This window comes from Terrapene carolina, unplaced genomic scaffold, assembly GCF_002925995.2.
Source record: "Terrapene carolina triunguis isolate 2854851 unplaced genomic scaffold, T_m_triunguis-2.0 Scaffold96, whole genome shotgun sequence".
Taxonomy (NCBI): Eukaryota; Metazoa; Chordata; order Testudines; family Emydidae; genus Terrapene; species Terrapene triunguis.
Window position 1 is genome coordinate 45,503,592 of NW_020664447.1, and position 20,134 is coordinate 45,523,725.

Below are 20,134 nucleotides of genomic sequence, written 5' to 3' on the forward strand. Positions count from 1 at the left end.
CTTGTCTGCATAGTAAACACTGGCATTTTCATCTGTTTGAATAATCAAAGTGGTGCTTTCCATGCCTTCTTGGTTGCAAAGATTTGAACTGAAGGTCCACAGTCTGGGCCAGCTCATGCTCTGTTGAGAAGGTTGCAAGGCCGACCAGCCTCTCCTGTGTCACTGTGGAGCGGAGATGTGTTTTTATTAACTTCAGCTTGGAGAAGCTGCGTTCTCCATTAGCAACTGTTACAGGAAGTGTTAGAAGTATGCGCAGAGCAACAAAAGCATTTGAAAAGAGGGTGGTCATCTTATTTGTGCACATATATACCAGAACATCCTTTGGAGTTGATCCTGCTGAAATGTATCTTGAAAGGGCTTTCAGTTCATCACCTAAATCACTCGCATCAATATTGCGCATGTCATCATGTATCAACACTATCTCTAGTGCTCTGCATTGCTGGTGTAGGTCTTCTTCAGGTACAGTGAGGAGTTTTGGAATATCATACAACATCCCAAATATACTACTGTGTTCCTTGAACTGCATGAAACATTCTTCAACTGACTGACTGTATTGCACAATCTAGCACCTGGTTAAAGAATTCAACTTTGAATTGTTGTTTGGGGTCTCTTATAGGATTATCCCGTGCCTCGTAATCAATATGTCGTCTTCTTCTTGTATTCTTGAATGGGTGGGAAAATAGCTTCAGTGTGAAGTTCCTCTGCCAACTTCTGCGCACTCTTCAGAACATTTTGAAATCCCTCATCTGACCAGTAAGACTGTAGGTATGACTTTGCTTTGTCCAGTTGTTCCATTGCTCCAGATATATCAAGGTCAACACCTTGGAGTCTCTTGCTTACAACATTTATTTCAAACAGTATGTCATGCCACAACACTAAGCCACACAGAAATTTGAAGTTATGTATGTTTCTGGTGATTCCATTTCCCTCTGCCACTGTTCTCCATTTCCTGTCATAGCGTTATCCTCCATAATGGCAACTATGGCATCATCTATCTTCCCAATTAGGTGTTTGATAGGCTTTATCGCCTCCACTCGACTTTCCCATCGTGGGGCACTCAATGGTTTCAGTGTCAGAGAGGATGTTCCCACATGTTGCTTCAAAATTTGCCATCGATGAGTTGATGCAGAGAAAAATACACAGATGCTTTGAATTACATTAAAAAATTCAGCAGCCTCACTAGAAGCTGATGCTGCATCACTGACCACCAAGTTCAATGAATGAGAACGGCATGGGACAAAAAAAAGCTCGAGAGTTTAACTCTCGGATCTGTGTCTGCACTCCTCTGTTCTTTCCTCTCATGTTGGCACCATTGTCGTAGCCCTGACCTCTCATGTCAGCTATCGCAATTCCCGTATCTTCCAGCTTTTTAAGAAGCACATTTGTCATACCAGCTCCTGTAGTATCATCAATGTCAATAAATTCTAGAAAATGCTCTCTGACAGTTACCATTGCAGGGACATTTTCACTAGGTTCTGTTGTTGTTACAAAACACACCATTAAAGTCATTTGCTCCGTATGGCTGATGTCAGGTGTGCAGTCCAGAATAACAGAGTAATATCTTGCTGACTTCAGATCTGCCACAATCTTCTGTTTGACTTTTGTTGCCAGTAACTGTATGATCTCATTTTGAATTGTTTTTCCAGGGTAGTGATGTGTGTACATTTCTTGGGTGGTGACTCTTCTTAGATGCTCCTGGAGTACAGTATCAAACTCAGCCATCAGCTCCACAATTTTAAGTAAGTTTCCATTGTTTGGCACATACAGCTGATCTGAAGTGCCACACAGTGCTAGGTTTTGGGTAGCAAGCATTCTCACAACGGCAATGAGCCTTTTCAGAACATTTTGCCAGTAAAGAGACTGATGCAATCTTCTCTTGATGCTGATCATCTATGGTGGTCTTTAACCTTAGTCTCATCTCAAGCTTTTTCCACCTATGGAATGCTCTCTGGTGATTTGTTGCCTTCTCATGGCATGCCAGATTTCTAGCCAGATTTTTCCAGTCCTTTGTTCCTGTAGAACCCAATGTGGCTGGACCATTAGACTGGAAGAGTTTGCAACAAAAATAGTATGCAGCATTCTCGGTTTTTGAGTACGTAAGTCAGGGCCTCTCCACTTTGTCACCATTGGGGATTTCGCACCAGTAATGTGTTGGATGGAAACTTCTATTTTCATTGTCTTTGGGGAACATGAAGTTTTTCCACTTACTGTGGCCCATGCAGTACAAGGAAGTCCCTCAGGCTACTGCTCAAGTGGGTCCACAGTCCTGGATCATCTAGACTTAAGGAACTAAACTCAGCAGCAGCTGTTTCTTGCGTCTCCACCACACTCTTCTCTGATCTACACTTTTCTTCAGGAATGTGCATGGTTACATCCATTTGAGATGGAGATATGGATGCTTCAGTAGCTGCCAGGTCACCTGAACTCTGACTAACTGGAAGATCAGGTATCCCCTCACCACTCACATCCTCACTGGGGCCGGAAGGCTCACCGCAAACATTTGTGTCTATGTATCTCAGGAGAGTTCCTTCCTGCTTAGATAGAAAAGCTTCCTTTGCTTTCTTTCTTTTTCTGAATGCTGCCCCAGAGGGGTGTTTTCTTCTTTCACTCATGACTGCTGTTCTGTGCCACCTAGAGTGGCTCTCAACACTCAATTGAAGGGGACAAATAAGCAGGCTGGTAGCAGGGCCTGAGTGAGGGAAGATATCAATATCTTAAGGACCTAACTGGCTCCTACTACTTCAGTTGACTGCCTGTTCTCCTCACGTGGATTCAACGAAGCAGCAGGAAACAGGAAGCTCCCTGAGAAGCTGGTGTTAATCAGTCCAGGCTCCTGGGGGTGCTAGAGAGGTACATAAGAGGCTCCTCCTCCTCTCTCTCCCTGCAGCTCCTGCTGCTTTCCGTTATTCCCTCACCTTTTCTCCTGCCTGCTTGTTATGTCTCCTGTGCCCTCCTTCCTCCAGCACAGCACTCCACCATCTCTATGCATCTAGAACAGAGAGAATACATATGCACCAGCAGCAGACACAATTTTCTACACTCTGGGTCCTAGTGGTGTCCCCACACTCTGGCATCTGAGGCGGCCGCCTCAGTTCGCCTCATGGTAGTAAGGCCAGCACTGTATCTTGGTAAAGGTCACTATTCTGAAGGAGTGTACTTGGTGCTGAAAATGGCCGGAGCCTTCCATGAATCTAAGAAAGCATTTGTGAGCAGGATGAATGTCTACATGAAAGTACTTGTCCTTCATATCGAGAGCCATGAACTACATGCCCTTTTCTAAAGATGGAATTATAGCTGCCAATGGGAGCGTGTGAAATCTGAGTTTGTGAATGAAGTGGTTGAGATGGCAGAGGTCGAGGATTGGTCTCCAACCATTCTTCTTTTTTGGGTATCAGGAAGTAGGTAAAGTAAAACCTTTTCTTGGTATTGAGAAGGGATGTATTTTATTGCTCGTCACTGCACTGTCACCTCTTGTTTGAGAATACTCTCATCAGAGTGGTCCCCAAAGGTGAGTGGGGATGGGTTTTTTGGAGGAAGTAGGGATGCAAACTCTATTGTTTAGCCAAAGTGGATGATGTTCAGCACCCACTTGTCCATTGTTACTGCACTCCAGGTGTTTAAAAGGAGTGCTAGACGACCCCCAAATGGTGTGAGGGGGTTGAGGTGTTGGTCTTAGTGTTTTGCGGCTCTTAAGATCCTGTCAATAATAACGTTGAGCCAGGGGCTGAGATTGAGGTGTTCAGCCTGTTACAGATGGTGTAGGAAAATGGGACTTTTGACCCCTCTGTCTCTTATGTGGTGGTTCATAGGGACTCTGGTGGAAAAACTGCTGAGCCACATATCTAGATTTGAGCAATGGGCGGTGAAACTTCCTCTTGGGGCAGGCATGTATATCCCCAGCGAACAGAGGGTAGCCCTGGAATCCTTCATGGGGGGACTTGTCCATTGAAAAGAGGTTGAAGAGGTGTGATTCATCAAAGGGGAGGTCCTCAATGGTATTCTGGACCTCCCTTGGGAACCCTGATGCATGGAGCCATGACTCCATGTGCATGATAATAGCCGTGAATACTCCTTTCTAGATCCATTGCTAGATTAACTGATAAACTATGTAGAATAAATGTATTTGATAGAGAGATTAATGAAATAAGGATGGTTGCATGATGCTCCAAAAGATTAAACTGCTCCAGGTATTAGGGGCAGCATGGAAGACGACAAAAAGATGACAGTGGGAGAAGGAAACTAAGGGAGTGTTGAGGTGTGAGCTAGAGCAGAGTCAACAGAAGGGAAAGTAAGAAGAAATGAAAACAAAATATAGCTCAGCTGGCAGAATTTATTATTTTTTTAAAATAATTTTGACTGATAATGTTTAATTTTTATCTTTTTACATTTTCACAGTTGCAGGAAACTCTGGGGGAAATCAGACAGACAGAAATCAGACAATAGACATAGAGTTTCAAAATATTAAAGCTTTATAACCATTGAAACGCAAATTGTCAAAACAGGAAGTAAATATCTTAAAATCAAACTCTATTAAGTTCTCAAGCAACATTTTTCATTCTTTACCTATCTGTAAATTTCTGTCATTATCGATGAAACTATTTTTCCATCAGTTTGTGCATGTAACTTGATGTTTATTGACATTTATAGATAAAAATCTAATCTTCCCAAGCCTAAAAACAGGCAGGAGCAGATTCAGGCAAAGCCTTAGGGATAATGGATTAGAAATTTGAGCTTGATGCAGATAGCCTGCCAGCCTATTCTATAGCTTTTCTGGTTCCAGAAATTTGGGTTAACACATTGATCTGCTATTATATAAATAATGTAGCAAAACTTCTCCATATCCTCCACATGGCTATTGTCATTGCATCTCTTCTATCAGGCTCCTGTTAAAATGATGTTCTGGGCTTTAACTCAGTGTGGAAAGATAGTTTAAACTCTCACCTCAAATGTCTTCTCTTTTTCTTCATCCTCTTCTTCCTCTTCTTCACTTTGACAGCTCTTTTTACATTAGAACAAGAAATTGCAAATTTATACTCAGCTCGAAACAAACAGTGGTTATTTCTATTACAATTTGTGCTGAGTGAACAAAAAGCAATTAACAGAAACTTTCTAAAACAATTACAAGCATAAGCAGTAAATTAAGCATATTAAAACCTACTCTATGTAAATACTGCAACTTTACTTACTACTGACAATGCAGCTAGCAAAGAGATTTAGAGAGGGAAAAGCCATTAGTAGTTAGAGCATTTAAAATATATATATTTATAATGTTTAACACTTATGCTCCTGAATGCTAAGAAATTGATATTCCTCAAGGCTGAGAGTGCCTTAAAGTATTAGCCCACACGTACAAAAACTCAACAAATAAAATGAAGTTGCTATTCCAGGTTGTGGTTTTTAGGTCATACTTCAGTACATTTATCTAGTATATGCCTTTGATCTCATGTTTTTTTCTCAGATGAAGTTGTAATTACATTTGACCCTGTTATGAATATTGATTTTTATTGATTTGTGTCTGTAAGTACTGATTGCCAAACATTAAATGCCATCCAGGGATTAAAGCATGCTGATTTTCTATGACCTATTTCATAATAAATATATTGTTAAGGAGCAAATATTAAGTCCCATCTCCGTCCATACTCTAGATAAGTTTACACTGAAGTCAATAGTAGTTTTGCCTGAAGAGGGTCTCTAAAAATTTTATTTTAAAGCATTAAATCATTTTCTGTTTAAGACAGTGTAGCAGAAGTGGCAAAATTATAATTTTCTGTAGTAGGAAAAGTCCCGTGTTTGGGCCCTAACAACAAATTCAACCCCATAGGAGTGTGTAACTCAGGGAAGAACTTGATTCAATGTTTCCATAAAAATATGGCTAGAGAACAAACCAGGAACCACTAATATCAAGAGACAAAAGGATAAAAGGAGAAAGCATGCAGAAAATATACACAAATAAATTGGAGGTGCATGTGTGGGATGGCGAATGGGGCTTGAAATTAAATATTTACCTTGGCCATCATGGCTGAATAGGCAGTGTATAAAGGATCATCATCTAGTTTGCTGTAGGAAGAAAAAATGTAATTCAAAATGCTTATTATGTGGGTTTAACATCAGAGGTTCTTATAATGCTGCCAGAACGCAGGTTTCATTTTCATTAAGGGGAAGGTATACACTTCATTACCTGCAAGCCATATTGTAAACATATCTCCTAATCTCTCAGTCCATGTGAAATTCTTTGTTAAAACATATTTATTCATATGTATGTGCAGGTGAGTAAGATAGTTATGTATTTTACTGCTGATTAACAGGCAATGCTGACGTGTGGAAAAGCAGGCTGGAGATAACAGTTATAGCTGTTCCTGTTGTCTAATGATTATTTGTGATAAGATTATAGGTAGATTATGTATTCAAAAACATAGGGAAGAATCTGCAAAACAGTGCAGGATTGCTTTGCTTGTCTGTAATTTGTTCTTCTACTAGTAGTCTAATTGCAAATAAGGCAGCAACTGGCATTACCAGGAAATCACACTCTCCCACCAGTGGTATTTTGAACCATTTCCCACATATTGCATGAAGTGTGATGAAAACCTGCTAATAATATGAACATATATATATATGTGTATATATATATATATATATAAAGTAGCAAACAGCAGTGGGATCATCCTGGCAGCAGGCAAAAATTATTAATTTGGGCTCATATGCCTCTGAGAAATTGAGCCTCGCAATGCCTGCGTTACACATTCACTACGTTTTATTAATGCCTCTTCCCCTTTGACCAAAAAAAAGTGTTAAAATTTGTGCTAATATAAAGTTTATATAGAGGTTAAACATAAAAAATAAATACATATGGGCAAGTAGAAAATGGAAAAGGAGAGGTAGAACACTCTACAATACTGAATTGCATTGGTACTAAATCAGTTTTGTAATGAAAATGTCTGTTACTGATTCAGTAATGTATGATTTTACTTCTGTTGTGACAATGAATTTACTTTTATGGGGTAATTCTATAATTAGTGAATTGAAAATTGGACTGTGTAGATTGGTCCTGTGTAATTTTGAATGTGGTTCTACTTACCTTCTCTCAGTGAGCGCATTGCGACTGAAATGGAGGATAATCTGATGAAGTGGATCCGGGTGTTTTTCAGTCTCTTCCACCTCCTCCTCATCTTTTTTTGGAGGTGTCTGTACAAAGGTTTACATTTAAATATTTTATAAATAAAGCATCTCAAACAAATTAATACAGAGACAATTGAACTCAGTCAAAAGCATCATAATTTTATTTTGTTTAATTTAAATTCTTTTGCCAATATTCATGATATTCAGCAGTTTACAACATCAGAAACATGTTATTTTGTATGACTATTAAGCATTTACAATACCTGATTATGTTACTCTTATTTGATAGCAAAGTTAAAGTTTCTCATTTGCAATGTATTGATTTAGACAGCTACAAACCTTATTCAGCAGAAATTAATATGTAGGCTTCTGTGCCACCAAAGATGAACGAAAGGCCCAGCTGAGTTATTCAGCAGGAAAATCAGCTAGGAAATGGAACCATTTTTACTAATATCCACAGATGCCTCCTGTAACGAACTGTCAAGGGAGTGAAGACTTTACTGTGATATTTTTTCTACATCACTAATCTTGAGTCACAAGATCAATGGGATATCGCCTTAACCTTACATGTGGACAAATCATATAGGCTGTTTTGACATTCCTGAGTAGGACTTATAGAATGTCACCCACCCTGTCTCACTGGGTGAGAAACGTTATCAGGCCTGTGGTATGATAGACAGCCCTGAAGGATGGGTGGGAATGACAAGTGTGGATGCAGCCTTCCTTTTACCGCAGCATGTAGCTACATACATAGTGTCTGTACTTTACCTGCCACCATAAATGTAGACACAGACTAGGAGGTATGCAGATGTACTTAACAAGGTGTGCAGTAAATGAGAGAGGTTCTTGAGGAGACCCATCAAATTTTATTGCTTACTTTCACTAAATTTTTTCTCCACATATAAGTTAGCAATGCATATTTTTGCCACATAGGCGTCTTTATTTACCTGCACACATTACATGCTTAATGTTAATGTTGTGCCAGCTTTACTGCAAATAAGCAGTGAACACTCTGAACTTGATCAAATCAAAACTATTTTTCTCTGGAAGAATCAAAGTCACTCTCCTTAATGAAGGCTATAACGATCTTAAATACCTTCCTTCTATCCCAAGCCATTTTAACATTATAGCTAGTCAAAAATCTCAGGAGTTTTTTGTTGTTTTTTCCCCAAATAAAGATATTTGCTTTCTATCTTTCCTCTGAGTCAAAAGCTGGCTGAACCACTTTAGCTCAAAGTTTTAATAAAATTCACCTTCAAGCAGAGACCAAGCATATGAAACATCAGCTCAAAAGGTGACAGTTTTTAGAAAGTTATGAGCAACTGAAAATGAAGTATTAGAATGAAAACATATGCATCCTTAACAGTGGGTGTCTGCCCATTTCAGGGTTTCCATCATTGTAATATATGAGCATCCTCCAAGTAAAAACAATAGCAATTGTAAAGTCTAATAGACTCCATGGAGTTTCTGGCAATTTTTGAGGTAAAAACCTCTCAGTGGAGTAGGTTTTGGGGTTTTTTTGAGTGGGTGTCTTTTGGGGCTGGTAGCAGTTTAGGGTATAAGGAGATGTCAGTATTGTGAATGAAGTTCCTGTGGTGGAAAATCTTTTTCAGAGAGGAATGTTTTGCAGTGTTTGCAAGTTCTGCAGAGTGGACTTCTTGATCCTGCCACTGCTATGACATGGAAATATTCACCTCTTACCGGTTCCAATTTGCTCCCACATAATTAATTACGTGATTAATTACGTGGTGATAGGTTTGTAAATAGTATGAACTTTTTAGTAATTTTTAAAAAGCCATAGAGAGTCCTGTGGCACCTTTAAGACTAACAGATGTATTGGAGCATAAGCTTTCGTGGGTGAATACCCACTTCGTCAGACGCATGTAAACATCTGTTAGTCTTAAAGGTGCCACAGGACTCTCTGTTGCATTTTACAGATCCAGACTAACACGGCTACCCCTCTGATACTTAGTAATTTTTGTTTACTTACAACTGAAAATTTGCTATGAAGTAGAAAACATATGAAAGAAAAGGTACAATACTGAGTTTGCCTTACTTTTCTCAAGCAAATCTGTGATAATGAAAAGCCATGGCAGCAAGTGAGTTAATGGGAAGGAAAGAAACTAGTACAACACAATGAAGACCAAAGACAGGGGAAATGTACTGCCATGACATGGGTCTAATCTTGAATGGGAATCCTTGTCTAGTCAAAAGGGCTCCTGCCACTATTTTTAAAAAGTGAACAAAGAATCTGACTATGGTTGTCATAGGTGTTGGGATTACCTCCGAGATCTCTTTTTACTCGGCTTTTCAAGAACTCAGTTTGACTCCAGATTTTTTCACTCATTTATTTTTATTTGGCACACAGCAAAGGTACACTAAGCTGATTAGACTTAAGAGTAGGAGCAGAATAGTAACTAGACATTGAGTAAACATACTTGTGTAATGCCAACAGACCTCGGTCGTCGGCGGGCAGGATTGAACCGGGGATCTCTGGAGCTTAGTGCATGAGCCTGTACCACATGAGCTAAAAGCCAACTGGCTGTTAGCTAAGGCAGTAGAGCAGACTCATTTAACTCTCTCTAAGTGGTCTCGGTGCCACTAGAAGGGACAGAACACCACACCCAGAAGGTGTGGGGGTTACACTTGCGCCCCCTGTCAGGGTTTTTGGGCATTTCTCCAACCCCTTTTTCCACCTCCACAGTTTTGTGCCCTGGGTGGCTGCCCCGCTCACACCGCACTGGTTACAGCCTGCATAGGAGGTGGGTAAAGAGCATAATACACATCCAAACTTACACAGAAAACCTCTTTCTTTATATACATTTATACATTACATTGCATTTACTATGCATTGCATCAGACACTTTGGGTTTGGCTTGGTTACTTTGTAGGAACCAATCCCTGTACAGCATGTTCTGTCCATGTATGACTTACTCTTTACCTCCTCTTATATTTCAGGCTTATCTAGTCCATTGTAAATGGTTCCCTGGGTGTTTCCCTGTTATCTTAGCTAATACAAACATTCTGTCTCTTAGCTTACTGACCCATTTACCTATCTTAGCTGGCACAGACATTCTATTTCCAGCCTGCTGTTCCATTTACCTCCCTAATCCTGTCTCCCAAGAAATGTGGTTTTACCCATGTCTAATTATTCATGTGAAGCCAGACCTACATTCCACTGATTTTGTTTTGCTTTTTTACATTAGCATTAATTTAATTTGCATTATGTTTCTATGGTTTCTTTTTTAAGTTCACTACCGAGCAACACATTTCCAAGACCACAGTAGTTGTAATCATTTGAACCACCATTAATACTAGGCTCAAAGTACAAACCAGGGGATGCAAGCTCACCTTGTCTGGTATAGTCCACCATGGTGTAATTCTATATGATAAGCTTCCTTGGCCATTAAAACATCCTTCTGTAATGTTAATTTTGCTTTTATTTAATTACATTATAAAAATTGGTACAAAATTTAAAAATCTTTCCATTTATTACCTCAGGAATTTTAGACGTGAAACAGAACATAGGCCAATTAAAATAACATTCCCTGGGTCTATAGTGGTCCTCTTCAGCCAACACACAATATTTGCTATTACCAGCATAGGCAGTTTTTACTTTACCAGTGTTCCAGCATATAATCTGTACTGTGTAATTTGGAGATTGTCCCCCCAGAGTGAACCTAGATGCTGGCAACTCTGTAAAACATTATACCTAGACCTGTAAGTGTCCCCCAGGGGCAAACAGCAGTACAAGTTTGGGGCTTTCCAGACTGTACATTATATTGCAACAGTATTTGAGGAGGGAAAACAAATTTCTTCCACACCATATGGGTTTCACTGGTTTCACATTTAACTTCATGTTATTGGATCCTTGTTAATTTTTGTAGCCTGCCCCAGCTGATGTTATCTCTCTTGTACCAATTTTTTTACTTTTCTGTGGTGACAAAAGAAGGCAAGTTTTCTTGCTTCCTATCATTTAAGGCCGCTTTTACTTGGTACAGCATGTATCCCCCACATACTACATAGGATATTATTAGAACACATTGACTTAATGCCACACTTTTTAAAAGCAGACCGCACAATTAATTGTTTACAGACACATTCATTGGGAAGGGCCCATTTCCTTCAGAATGGCTGTAAAGGCTTCCGGGAGAGGGGAGTGGGGGAGGGAGAGAAAGCATATAGTGGGGGTAGTTGTCAACACCTGACTTCCTCTTTGCATTTTTTTTATTACTAAGGGTTTCCACCAGATGTGACTGCACCAAGTTATATTGCCACAATCAGGTTTATTTATCAAACCAGGAATTCTCTTCTTTAACACTTTAATTTATTACCTCCCTTTTCTTTAACATTTTTACTCTAACATTTCCACAACTCCCAATTATTTAGTTTCCTCCGACGCTCTCCCGCTGACCTAGCCACCGCAGCTTGTTGAGCTGGTTTTCTTATGTCGACGGGAGAGCTGTAAGCTAGTAAGTATAGACATGGCCTGAGTACACTTTGCCTGCAAAACTGCACTCACTAAATACAGTCGTTGAAGGACAGCTGCTTTTAACCTATTTGCATAAATCCAAAGTAACAGACATTGTTTTCTCTCTGACTTTTTAGGGATTTTTTCCATTTAGTTTGTTTTCTGCTCTACAACTTTGATTTGCTCTTTATACTTTTGCATTCTTTCCTCAATGTGGCACATTTCATCAGTAAAGTTTTAGCCACCAGAAATAATCCTTGTGAAACTGCTGCCTTGTTTGTGTCCCCCGCCCCCTTCAGATAACAAAAGTAGATACTATTTTTTCCAGGACTGCCAATGGGTCCTATTTTTTGAAAATTGCAATGGCATTGAAAAGACCTGTGGTATGCTCAGCCATTTATTTATTTATTGCATTTAACAGACTTCTGCTTTTCTCTGCTAAGCATTTTTTTGCTTTTTCATTTAATACTACTCTCTGGAATTCCTTTTCTACTCAGTCCCAGTCTCCCCCTAATACTTCTCTGGTGAGTCCATGTCTAATTATTCATGTCAAACTAGGCCTACAGTAGGCAGGATAGTTACCTATGATTTTCCAAAAATTCAAATACTTCCCCATATGCCAGTGCCTTTTAAAAGGTATAATGAGGCTTCTTCTGTGTATGTCAGTGTTAGCTCATGTTGAATTAAAACTTAAACATATCCTCCTTGTGAGATACTGAAGTAGTATCTTCTTTTTCCATGGTCGTTAGACACCAACGAGATAGGCATTTTAGAAATATTAGACAAATGCATAAAACCTGGAGTTAGGAATTCCATGGAGGAGGAAGACAGAAATGGAGATCTTTCTGAATCAGGATTAGGTGCCAAGATGCAGAAGTTTGCTAATTCTCCACATCCACGATACATGAATGCTGAATTTCTGCTGAATATGGCTACGCATATTTACATTTCATTACAGAATACCAACAAGAAAATGGCAAATTTTAATTTGCGTTAAAGCTTAAAATGTTAAAATAAAGTATTATGTAACAACAAAAATTCAAAAAGGGAAAGTATCAATCACGTTAAGTCTTCAAACAAATAATAATTAAAAACATAGGAACATAGGAATTGCCATACTGACAAAAACAGACCAATGGTCCATCTAGTCCAGTTCTATTTCTGAAAGTAATCAACGCCATATACTTCAGTTGAGGGCATAAACCACCTTTAATATACCTAAATGTGCAATACTATACTCTGATGCAAATTTCTTCCTGACCAAAACAGGTGATCAGTTTATGCCCTGAAGCATGGGATTTGCTATTTTATAAATTTAAACATATAACTATGCTACACAAAAGTTAAATACATGTTATTATATATATATAATATATATATTGAAGTGGGCACTGATAACTAAGCCCAGTTATTTCAGTACTTACAGCCAAATCTTGAACTAGTTTCTCCTCAAATGAATATTCCTCTGTTTCTATCCAATAGTTCTGATAACCATGGAGGAAGAGGTTAATAGAACGGTGCCTGGGAGGGGGGGTGAAAGTGAGATCAAGAGGGGTAAACAGAAGATAGTATAATAGCTTAGGTGGTTAATGATTAGTAAGGATATGTATTTTGTACAATTTTGATCCTCTGATTGGTCAGTGAAATAATATGCAAATTAAATCAAACATTCAGTGAAAAAACATTTTTCTTCAGACTTCCGAGCATACATGAGGTACATTGAGGGAGCATACCAAATACCTCTTAATGCCACCAGATTTTCCTGTATATGGGTCCGTTTTCACTGGTATTATTGTGATAGACCCATACTAGGATTGGGATGCCATTGTTTTAGGTGCTATACAAACACATATAAGACATAGTCCCTACCCCAAAGAGGTTTCAAATGCATACCAGAAAACACAAAGTATATACAATCTGACCAGCAAACATTGCTGTGGGAACCTTCACTTTGCAAAAGAGAAACTTTAAGTACGCAATACTTATGGTTGCTTTAAGTTCTTTAATTTCCTTGGGTGTTTTTGAAAAAAGGAGGGAGAAAAAAAATATCCATGCTTAAAAATGTTAGCATTTAGATGTATGGTATTGGGCTCTGCATTTCTTATCTCAGTGAGGGTAGGAAGGGATGAGTTGTACATCTGATTGCTGCTATTGTCTGACTAGACACAGTTTTTTGTAAGGCTGGGTTAAAGAAGTCTCTTTACCATACTTTACACTGTGACTCTTGTATCTTGGCATCTGAAATAGGTGATTTCCAAATCAAAGTTTAGTTTGTTTATTTCAAACTAATACAAAATGCAGCATAAACTGTGGTCAGACCCCAGTACAGAAAAATCTGTATTTTATTCAAACCCACTTTTTTTTTTCTTATTCCTCAAGTTAAGACAGTGGGTTTTTATGGTGAATTTTCCTGTGTGTATTCATGCAATGTGTCTTTTAGAAGCCTTGGGGAAGTAATTCTTGTGCCTAATCAAGGAGGAAGTCTACATGGGGAGAACATACATGGTAACGTCACAAAAAAGAATGGGGTAAAAAAAACTTACTAAGTGCCTACTGAGCATGCTCAGAAGTGATTTTTCAGTCAGTTATTTTTAGTACATTTTTTATTCAACCAAATATTTGCAAATTAGATTGTGGACACACACCATAAAAAGCGCTTTTTACAGACCAAGTTTCAAATTTAGCTCTTCCTGAATTATGTGCATGAAAAAAAGTGTGACAATACTTCCTTTTAAAGTGGGAAAGATGCATTTTTAAACCTTGCATAACTTAATATGCTTGAATGGATTTTTGTCAAACTTTACAAAAAAGTCACTTTTCAGTTGAGAATATGGAAAATATTAGTCCAAAAAGAGGAAGGTTTTTTGTTTGTTGTCCCCCTCCCCCCCCCCCCAGAAAGTTACTATATGAACAAGTAGAAATAGAGTCTAAATGAAATAGTACTATAACCTTAACTATAATTTTCACAACTGAATGACTGATATAATACTGGTGTCTCACACAGTTGATTAGACAAAGGAAATATAGTTTTAATTGAAAAGCAACACTAAGTGCAGCTATTAAATCACTTATCTGAATGGTAGGTATGTATGGAATTAACCTAGGTAAAGATTTAGGCTCTGCAAACACTTGTAAATGTGTTTAACTTAATGCTGTGAGCAATCCCATTGAAGTATTTATATATGGTAAGTAATGTGAAAGTGTTGCAGGATTGGGGCCTTAATATAGCCATAGAAATAAGCATACATTTTTATACATTGAAGGAACACAATATATGGTCAGAAATTGATGAATAATTCTTGTTAAAATTGAAGCAATTGCCATTTTGGTCCACTAAGACAGCAAAATTCATCCAGCAACATTTAAGTGACTACCACATCAGGTACTCTGCAGCATAAAACTCCTTGACGTTCACCAGTGCCTTTCTCCATAAACATAAATCTCTTCTCAGCTTGTGTTCTTTCAGCTCCAAATTAAATAAAAAATGATGTGTTGTCTAACACATTTGGTTTAAAAATCCACCGGAAAAATATTGAAAAGTGCCTTTCACAAGAACCTAGTGTCTGATCCTAGAAGCACGTAGCACTGAGCACAGTGATTACTATACTATAGTCCCACTGATTTCTCTGGGACAACTCACAGAAGTAAATACTGTTCTTGGAAGTAAGCTTCTGCTGGATATGGGCTTTACATTGCATGTTCCATGTTCTATTTAAGATGGAGTTTTTTGTTTTTAGAGGCACTCCATGTATCCTGTAAAGCAGGGGTTGTTTAATTCATGGAGTTTTTTGTTTGTTTTTCTTTTTATCATAGATATAGTGCACTAAATGCACTGAGGCTAAAAATCATGTAAATACCATGTACATAAGTTAAGACCAGAGGGCATATCTGATTTATACACACAGATAAAATGCTCATTGTTGGGGAATGTAGTATACAAATTATGCACTTCCTATTTCTTTTTGCAATAATGAAATGATTATTTGGATAACCTCCTGTGCTTTATTGCCAGCATTGGTACCATTTAATCATTAAACCTCAAAGACTGACCAATCAGAATCCCTTATAAAAATTGTACAAATTCATGTTTTATGACATCATATCATGGCTGGGAAAGGAATAAGTGCACGCATAAAGAAGAGGCTCTCCACAGGTTACATTACCGTTAACATGAGTATAAGCCTGTCATACTGAGTTTTTTCATGTACTTTTTCCAGCCAAACACGTTGAAAGGTGCTCAGGAAGAAAGTGCTAATTTTGTGTCTGAAGAAAAGCATATAGGTTTTCATTTAAGAACTAACAATAAAGACACGTTAAATTCAGTAAAGAATTCTGCATTCACAAGTTATGTTTGAATAACTGCCATGTACATTCTATTCTGCTGTATCTCTATGCACGTGTATATAAAAAAAATGTAAATAAAGTGCATTTCCTTAAACCATTAACTCTAAATATTTAAATATATTCATATGTCACAGAAAATATACTTATTACTGAGAAGGCACTTTTCATCTTCGGCGCACTGTACAACTATAGCTAATTACCAAACAAAGAGCATAGAGAATTAGTATTTCCGAGTTTTGAAAATGTTCAGTTTTTGAGAAACAAAAATATTTTAAAAAATACAATTACTATTTACTTTGTATCTCAAGCCACTTCTCAGAACAGGAACAGAAAGCACCTGAAATCTTACGGGGAAAATTAAATAATCTCTTTATGATTTCTAGATGTACTATTTTAACAAGTAGCTGCACATCAATAGATGTTTTAAGTTCTGAAACAACATACCAATAATCTTAAAGTAAGACAAATGTTCCATTGAAGAAAATCAGGTTCAAATGTTAGATTAACATGAAAAAATATGGACCCCTACCTAGATTTCCAGACGCTGATCAGAAGAAAGGTCATAATACACTGGAATCTTTAGTATTTTCTAGGATGCTGGGAAGGCTGCTGCTTTTAACAACTTGCTGGCTTTATGTGTCTAAAACTAATGTCTTACTATCAAATTTGGAATTTACTCTCATCCTAATATAATACAGAAACTAAACTGGGGAAAAACATACTCAGATATGAAGAGCAGCCTGCAAAATTGTGGTTCAAAAGGACTTCGTTGCACAGCACTTGTTATTACTAATCATATGCCACTTGACAAATTCCCTACGGTTCAGAGATGTCTTAAAGCCACGCTCAATTTAAATGATGGATAGATAGTTATGTATGTATTTATTATCATGACATGACAGCTTTATCTCACTGCCATAATGCTGTGAATTTTCTAGAACATATATGCTTTATTCTGCACACAGCAATTGGGAAATAAACCTACAGGCCCCACAATTTTTTTTCTAGGATCTTGCTTTTTGGTGTGGATGTCAAAATTCTGACTCACCAAAGCACGGTTTTATCAAAGGTCATCCCTAAAGATTGCAAGTAGTAGTACTTGGCCAGAGTCACCATTCACAACTAGTGAAAATCAGGAGTAACTTTATCATAAAAATGATGTAAGTCTGAAATGAATCAGGCCCAATATTTCGAGTACAGAGAATACATTCAGTAAGTTATAGATAATAGATAATAAAAATGCAGAACTGCAGAAGTTCACTTCATCCCCCATCTTCTGCATGGGCATTCACCAATATCTCAGAAACTATGCAGGTGTGATTTTTTTTCAGGGAAAAATAATATATCCCATTCTTTTTTTACTTAGATGTTTCTTCTTTAAGAGGTTATAAGCATATCCCAGGATAAATAAACTAATTTATTAGACCAGAATACGGTTGTCAAGATGTACCCCCAAGTAGTACATCTTCTGAAATGTGCTCTCCTTTTCTCTATCCTCAGAACTTTGGAAAGGATTAGCCACCACAACAAATATAATGTAGTTACTTTGTTTTTACATTATATTTAAGTCTCCCCCCTTCTCTTCCCTCTATGGACAACATGTTAGCTTTTTTCTAGCTAGAATTGTATTCAAGGAAGATTCTCTAGTAAGATGCTACCATGGTTGTCTGGGAAGTGTAGGTAAGCTCTAAGAATACAGAACTCCATGTCATTTTTAGAGCTGGGATGTTTCCTCTTCACTGTACAATAAACCGTTCATTGGTCTTAATGTGGTAAACCTAACTTCCTTTCCAAATTATAAGTGCAGTTACAAGGCTGCCAACACCAAACATGGAGATACATTTTAATAATGCATTTTTTAGAGGTAGATGAAATGCATTTTATTAACCATTCTGTGAACACTTTGTGAACAAAGCACATTGACTTTTAAAGATTTCTTTTTTCTCTTAGGGAAGAAACAAACTTAATCCAGCACACACACTCACTGGTGAAACTGCATTTTATTAGCAGAGCAATGTTTCCCAACTTTGAGGGTAGGATCTCTTTGGAGGCCCTAAACTAGCGTGGGTGGAGGGCACAGAGCGAAGGAAAACCACTGTAGGAATGAAGAAAATTGCATGGGGGTGGATCTGTCCTTTCACCCCAACGCAAATGTGATCTTGCAGCTGTGGGCAAAGCAGTGGATAGGCCCTAGGAGGGCATGCACCTTCTGTCCGAGCCCCCACGGTGCTCTGAATGTAGCTGGACACAGGAATAGCTCACATGTGCAGGGTCACAGGCTCAACCAGCAGTCCCTAAGCCCAAATTTCTCTGCTCTGTCACCACAGCTCTCATATAGGCTTTAAAAATATACATGACCCACCCTCACATAGCTGAAATAACCCAACGCAAGCAGCATGAAGCCTTCATGAGGATGGAAACAGGGAGGGAAAGCCACAGAACAAGATAGCTAAAAATGAAAAACAACTAAAAAAATGGAAGAAATTAGAAGAAGATGAGAATTAATAAAAAAAGGAGACCAAACAAAGTCAGAAAAGGACAGAAGATAGAAAACGGACAGAAATAGATTAACAGATTGTGGCAACTGTAACAGGGCATGATGTGAGGGACATAAGAGTGGGCTGTACCAGATAAGGACTGGGAAAAGCTGAAATATGGTGTTTAAGAAGTAGTGTACTTCCTGTGGTGTTTTTTCAAGTAGGTTGGTTATTCAGCATAAAGCCCCTATTAGATCACCACGAGGAATGAATGATGTGGGAAAACCTCTTATAGCTATTTAATGGATATTATCAACAATCTCTCTATATATAGATTGGTGGCACACGTACACATCCTTCTAAGCATGCCAAGGCACTAAGGACTGATCTTTTAAAAAATAAGTTTAAAATTTCTTTTGGTTTTATTATTCTTATTAAAAATCAGAAAGCGACAGCATCTGGCAACTATAGAAACTCTGCCAAAGCAACAAACTTTGCTAATGATTTCAAAGGCAGTGTGTGTGTTAAGAAATTCCTGCTCTTCCTTGAAGCGCTTGCTCAACAGTAATTATTCACGAATAAATAAACCTTTAAAGCACCTACCTTGGCAGATTGTACAATGGTGCCATCCTGAAACAAGCGACAACAGCCCTTTTGCGTTGTTTTGACAAGAGTTTGTGCCAAACAGCTTTTTTTGATCTTAGTGGTTGCTCGACCTATGGGAAAACACTTCCATCAGTATGTGCAGTACAAACATTTCAGATTCAGTTAAAATTCATTTGCATGACTGGCAAGTAAACTGATTAGTGGATATTACAAAAGCTTCCTTTCTTCTTAGAAATGTTGCTTTTCTAATAAAAATCACTTTTTTGTAATTACTTAGGGCCATATACAGTTCTCAATCTACATATAAAACTCCCATTGATGTTAACAAATCTTACATGTAGCTGAAGGGTAAAATTTCCAAAATGTGACCTCTGTGAATAAATAAATTTGCAGGCACAGTCACTCATGTAAACAATTTTTTGCACTATTCCTTTTGCATGAAAATGACAGATTTTTTTTATGGGCAGAACGGAAATCAGGTTCAAATGAAGTTTTATATTTAAGTTATATCATCTGAATGAACATGCAAGAGTGTGCAGAAGTTGCTAATACAAGATATTCCCATGTGTAGAAATGGAGAACAGGTGGAAGTCACTTTTAAAATATGCATATATTAAAAACTTAAACGTATGCACACACATCTTTTTAAAATTAAAAAGTTGTGTGCTGAATTCCTGCACTATTGCTTGGGGATTGTTTACAGAATTTGTCAAGGGCAAATAGAAACGTTATGATTGCTCTTCTAAGTAGAACTTTGAAACTTTAGCAGATGACACTTTAAATTTACAACATATAAAATTTATTTTTAAGCAGAAACTATTGTTCAATAGGTACATTTGATGAAGCAATCTAAACATCATTTTACAGTATGTGCTCTCAGGAAAGAACCTCATGTTCTAATTTAAAGTAAGTACTTTATAGATGTAGTCCTTATCACCTGCTCCAGATGATAGACAGCTGCTGAGATTCTCTGCACACGTTCCACAGTTTTCTCAGGATTAGTTGGCTCCTCGCTTTTCAAAATGTCCTTGTACAGGTTCAACTGCCATTTCACAGCTGGGTCATCAGACTAAAATCAAGATATTTCATACTGTAGTATACATTTCTCAAATAATAAATG

General features: G+C 37.8%; 1 protein-coding gene across 1 annotated transcript in view; it reads right to left on the reverse strand.

Annotated features, from left to right (window-relative positions):
* Positions 1 to 20,134, reverse strand: part of RYR3 (ryanodine receptor 3) — a 575,267-nt gene that overhangs the window by 84,245 nt on the left and 470,888 nt on the right. The window contains exons 73-78 of the mRNA XM_024202042.3: positions 19,952 to 20,083; positions 19,012 to 19,124; positions 13,012 to 13,108; positions 7,076 to 7,182; positions 6,006 to 6,057; positions 4,942 to 4,998 (exon numbers count right to left, since the gene is read on the reverse strand). Coding sequence (XP_024057810.2) covers positions 4,942 to 4,998; positions 6,006 to 6,057; positions 7,076 to 7,182; positions 13,012 to 13,108; positions 19,012 to 19,124; positions 19,952 to 20,083 — 558 coding nt within the window. The remainder of the gene's footprint in view (positions 1 to 4,941; positions 4,999 to 6,005; positions 6,058 to 7,075; positions 7,183 to 13,011; positions 13,109 to 19,011; positions 19,125 to 19,951; positions 20,084 to 20,134) is intronic.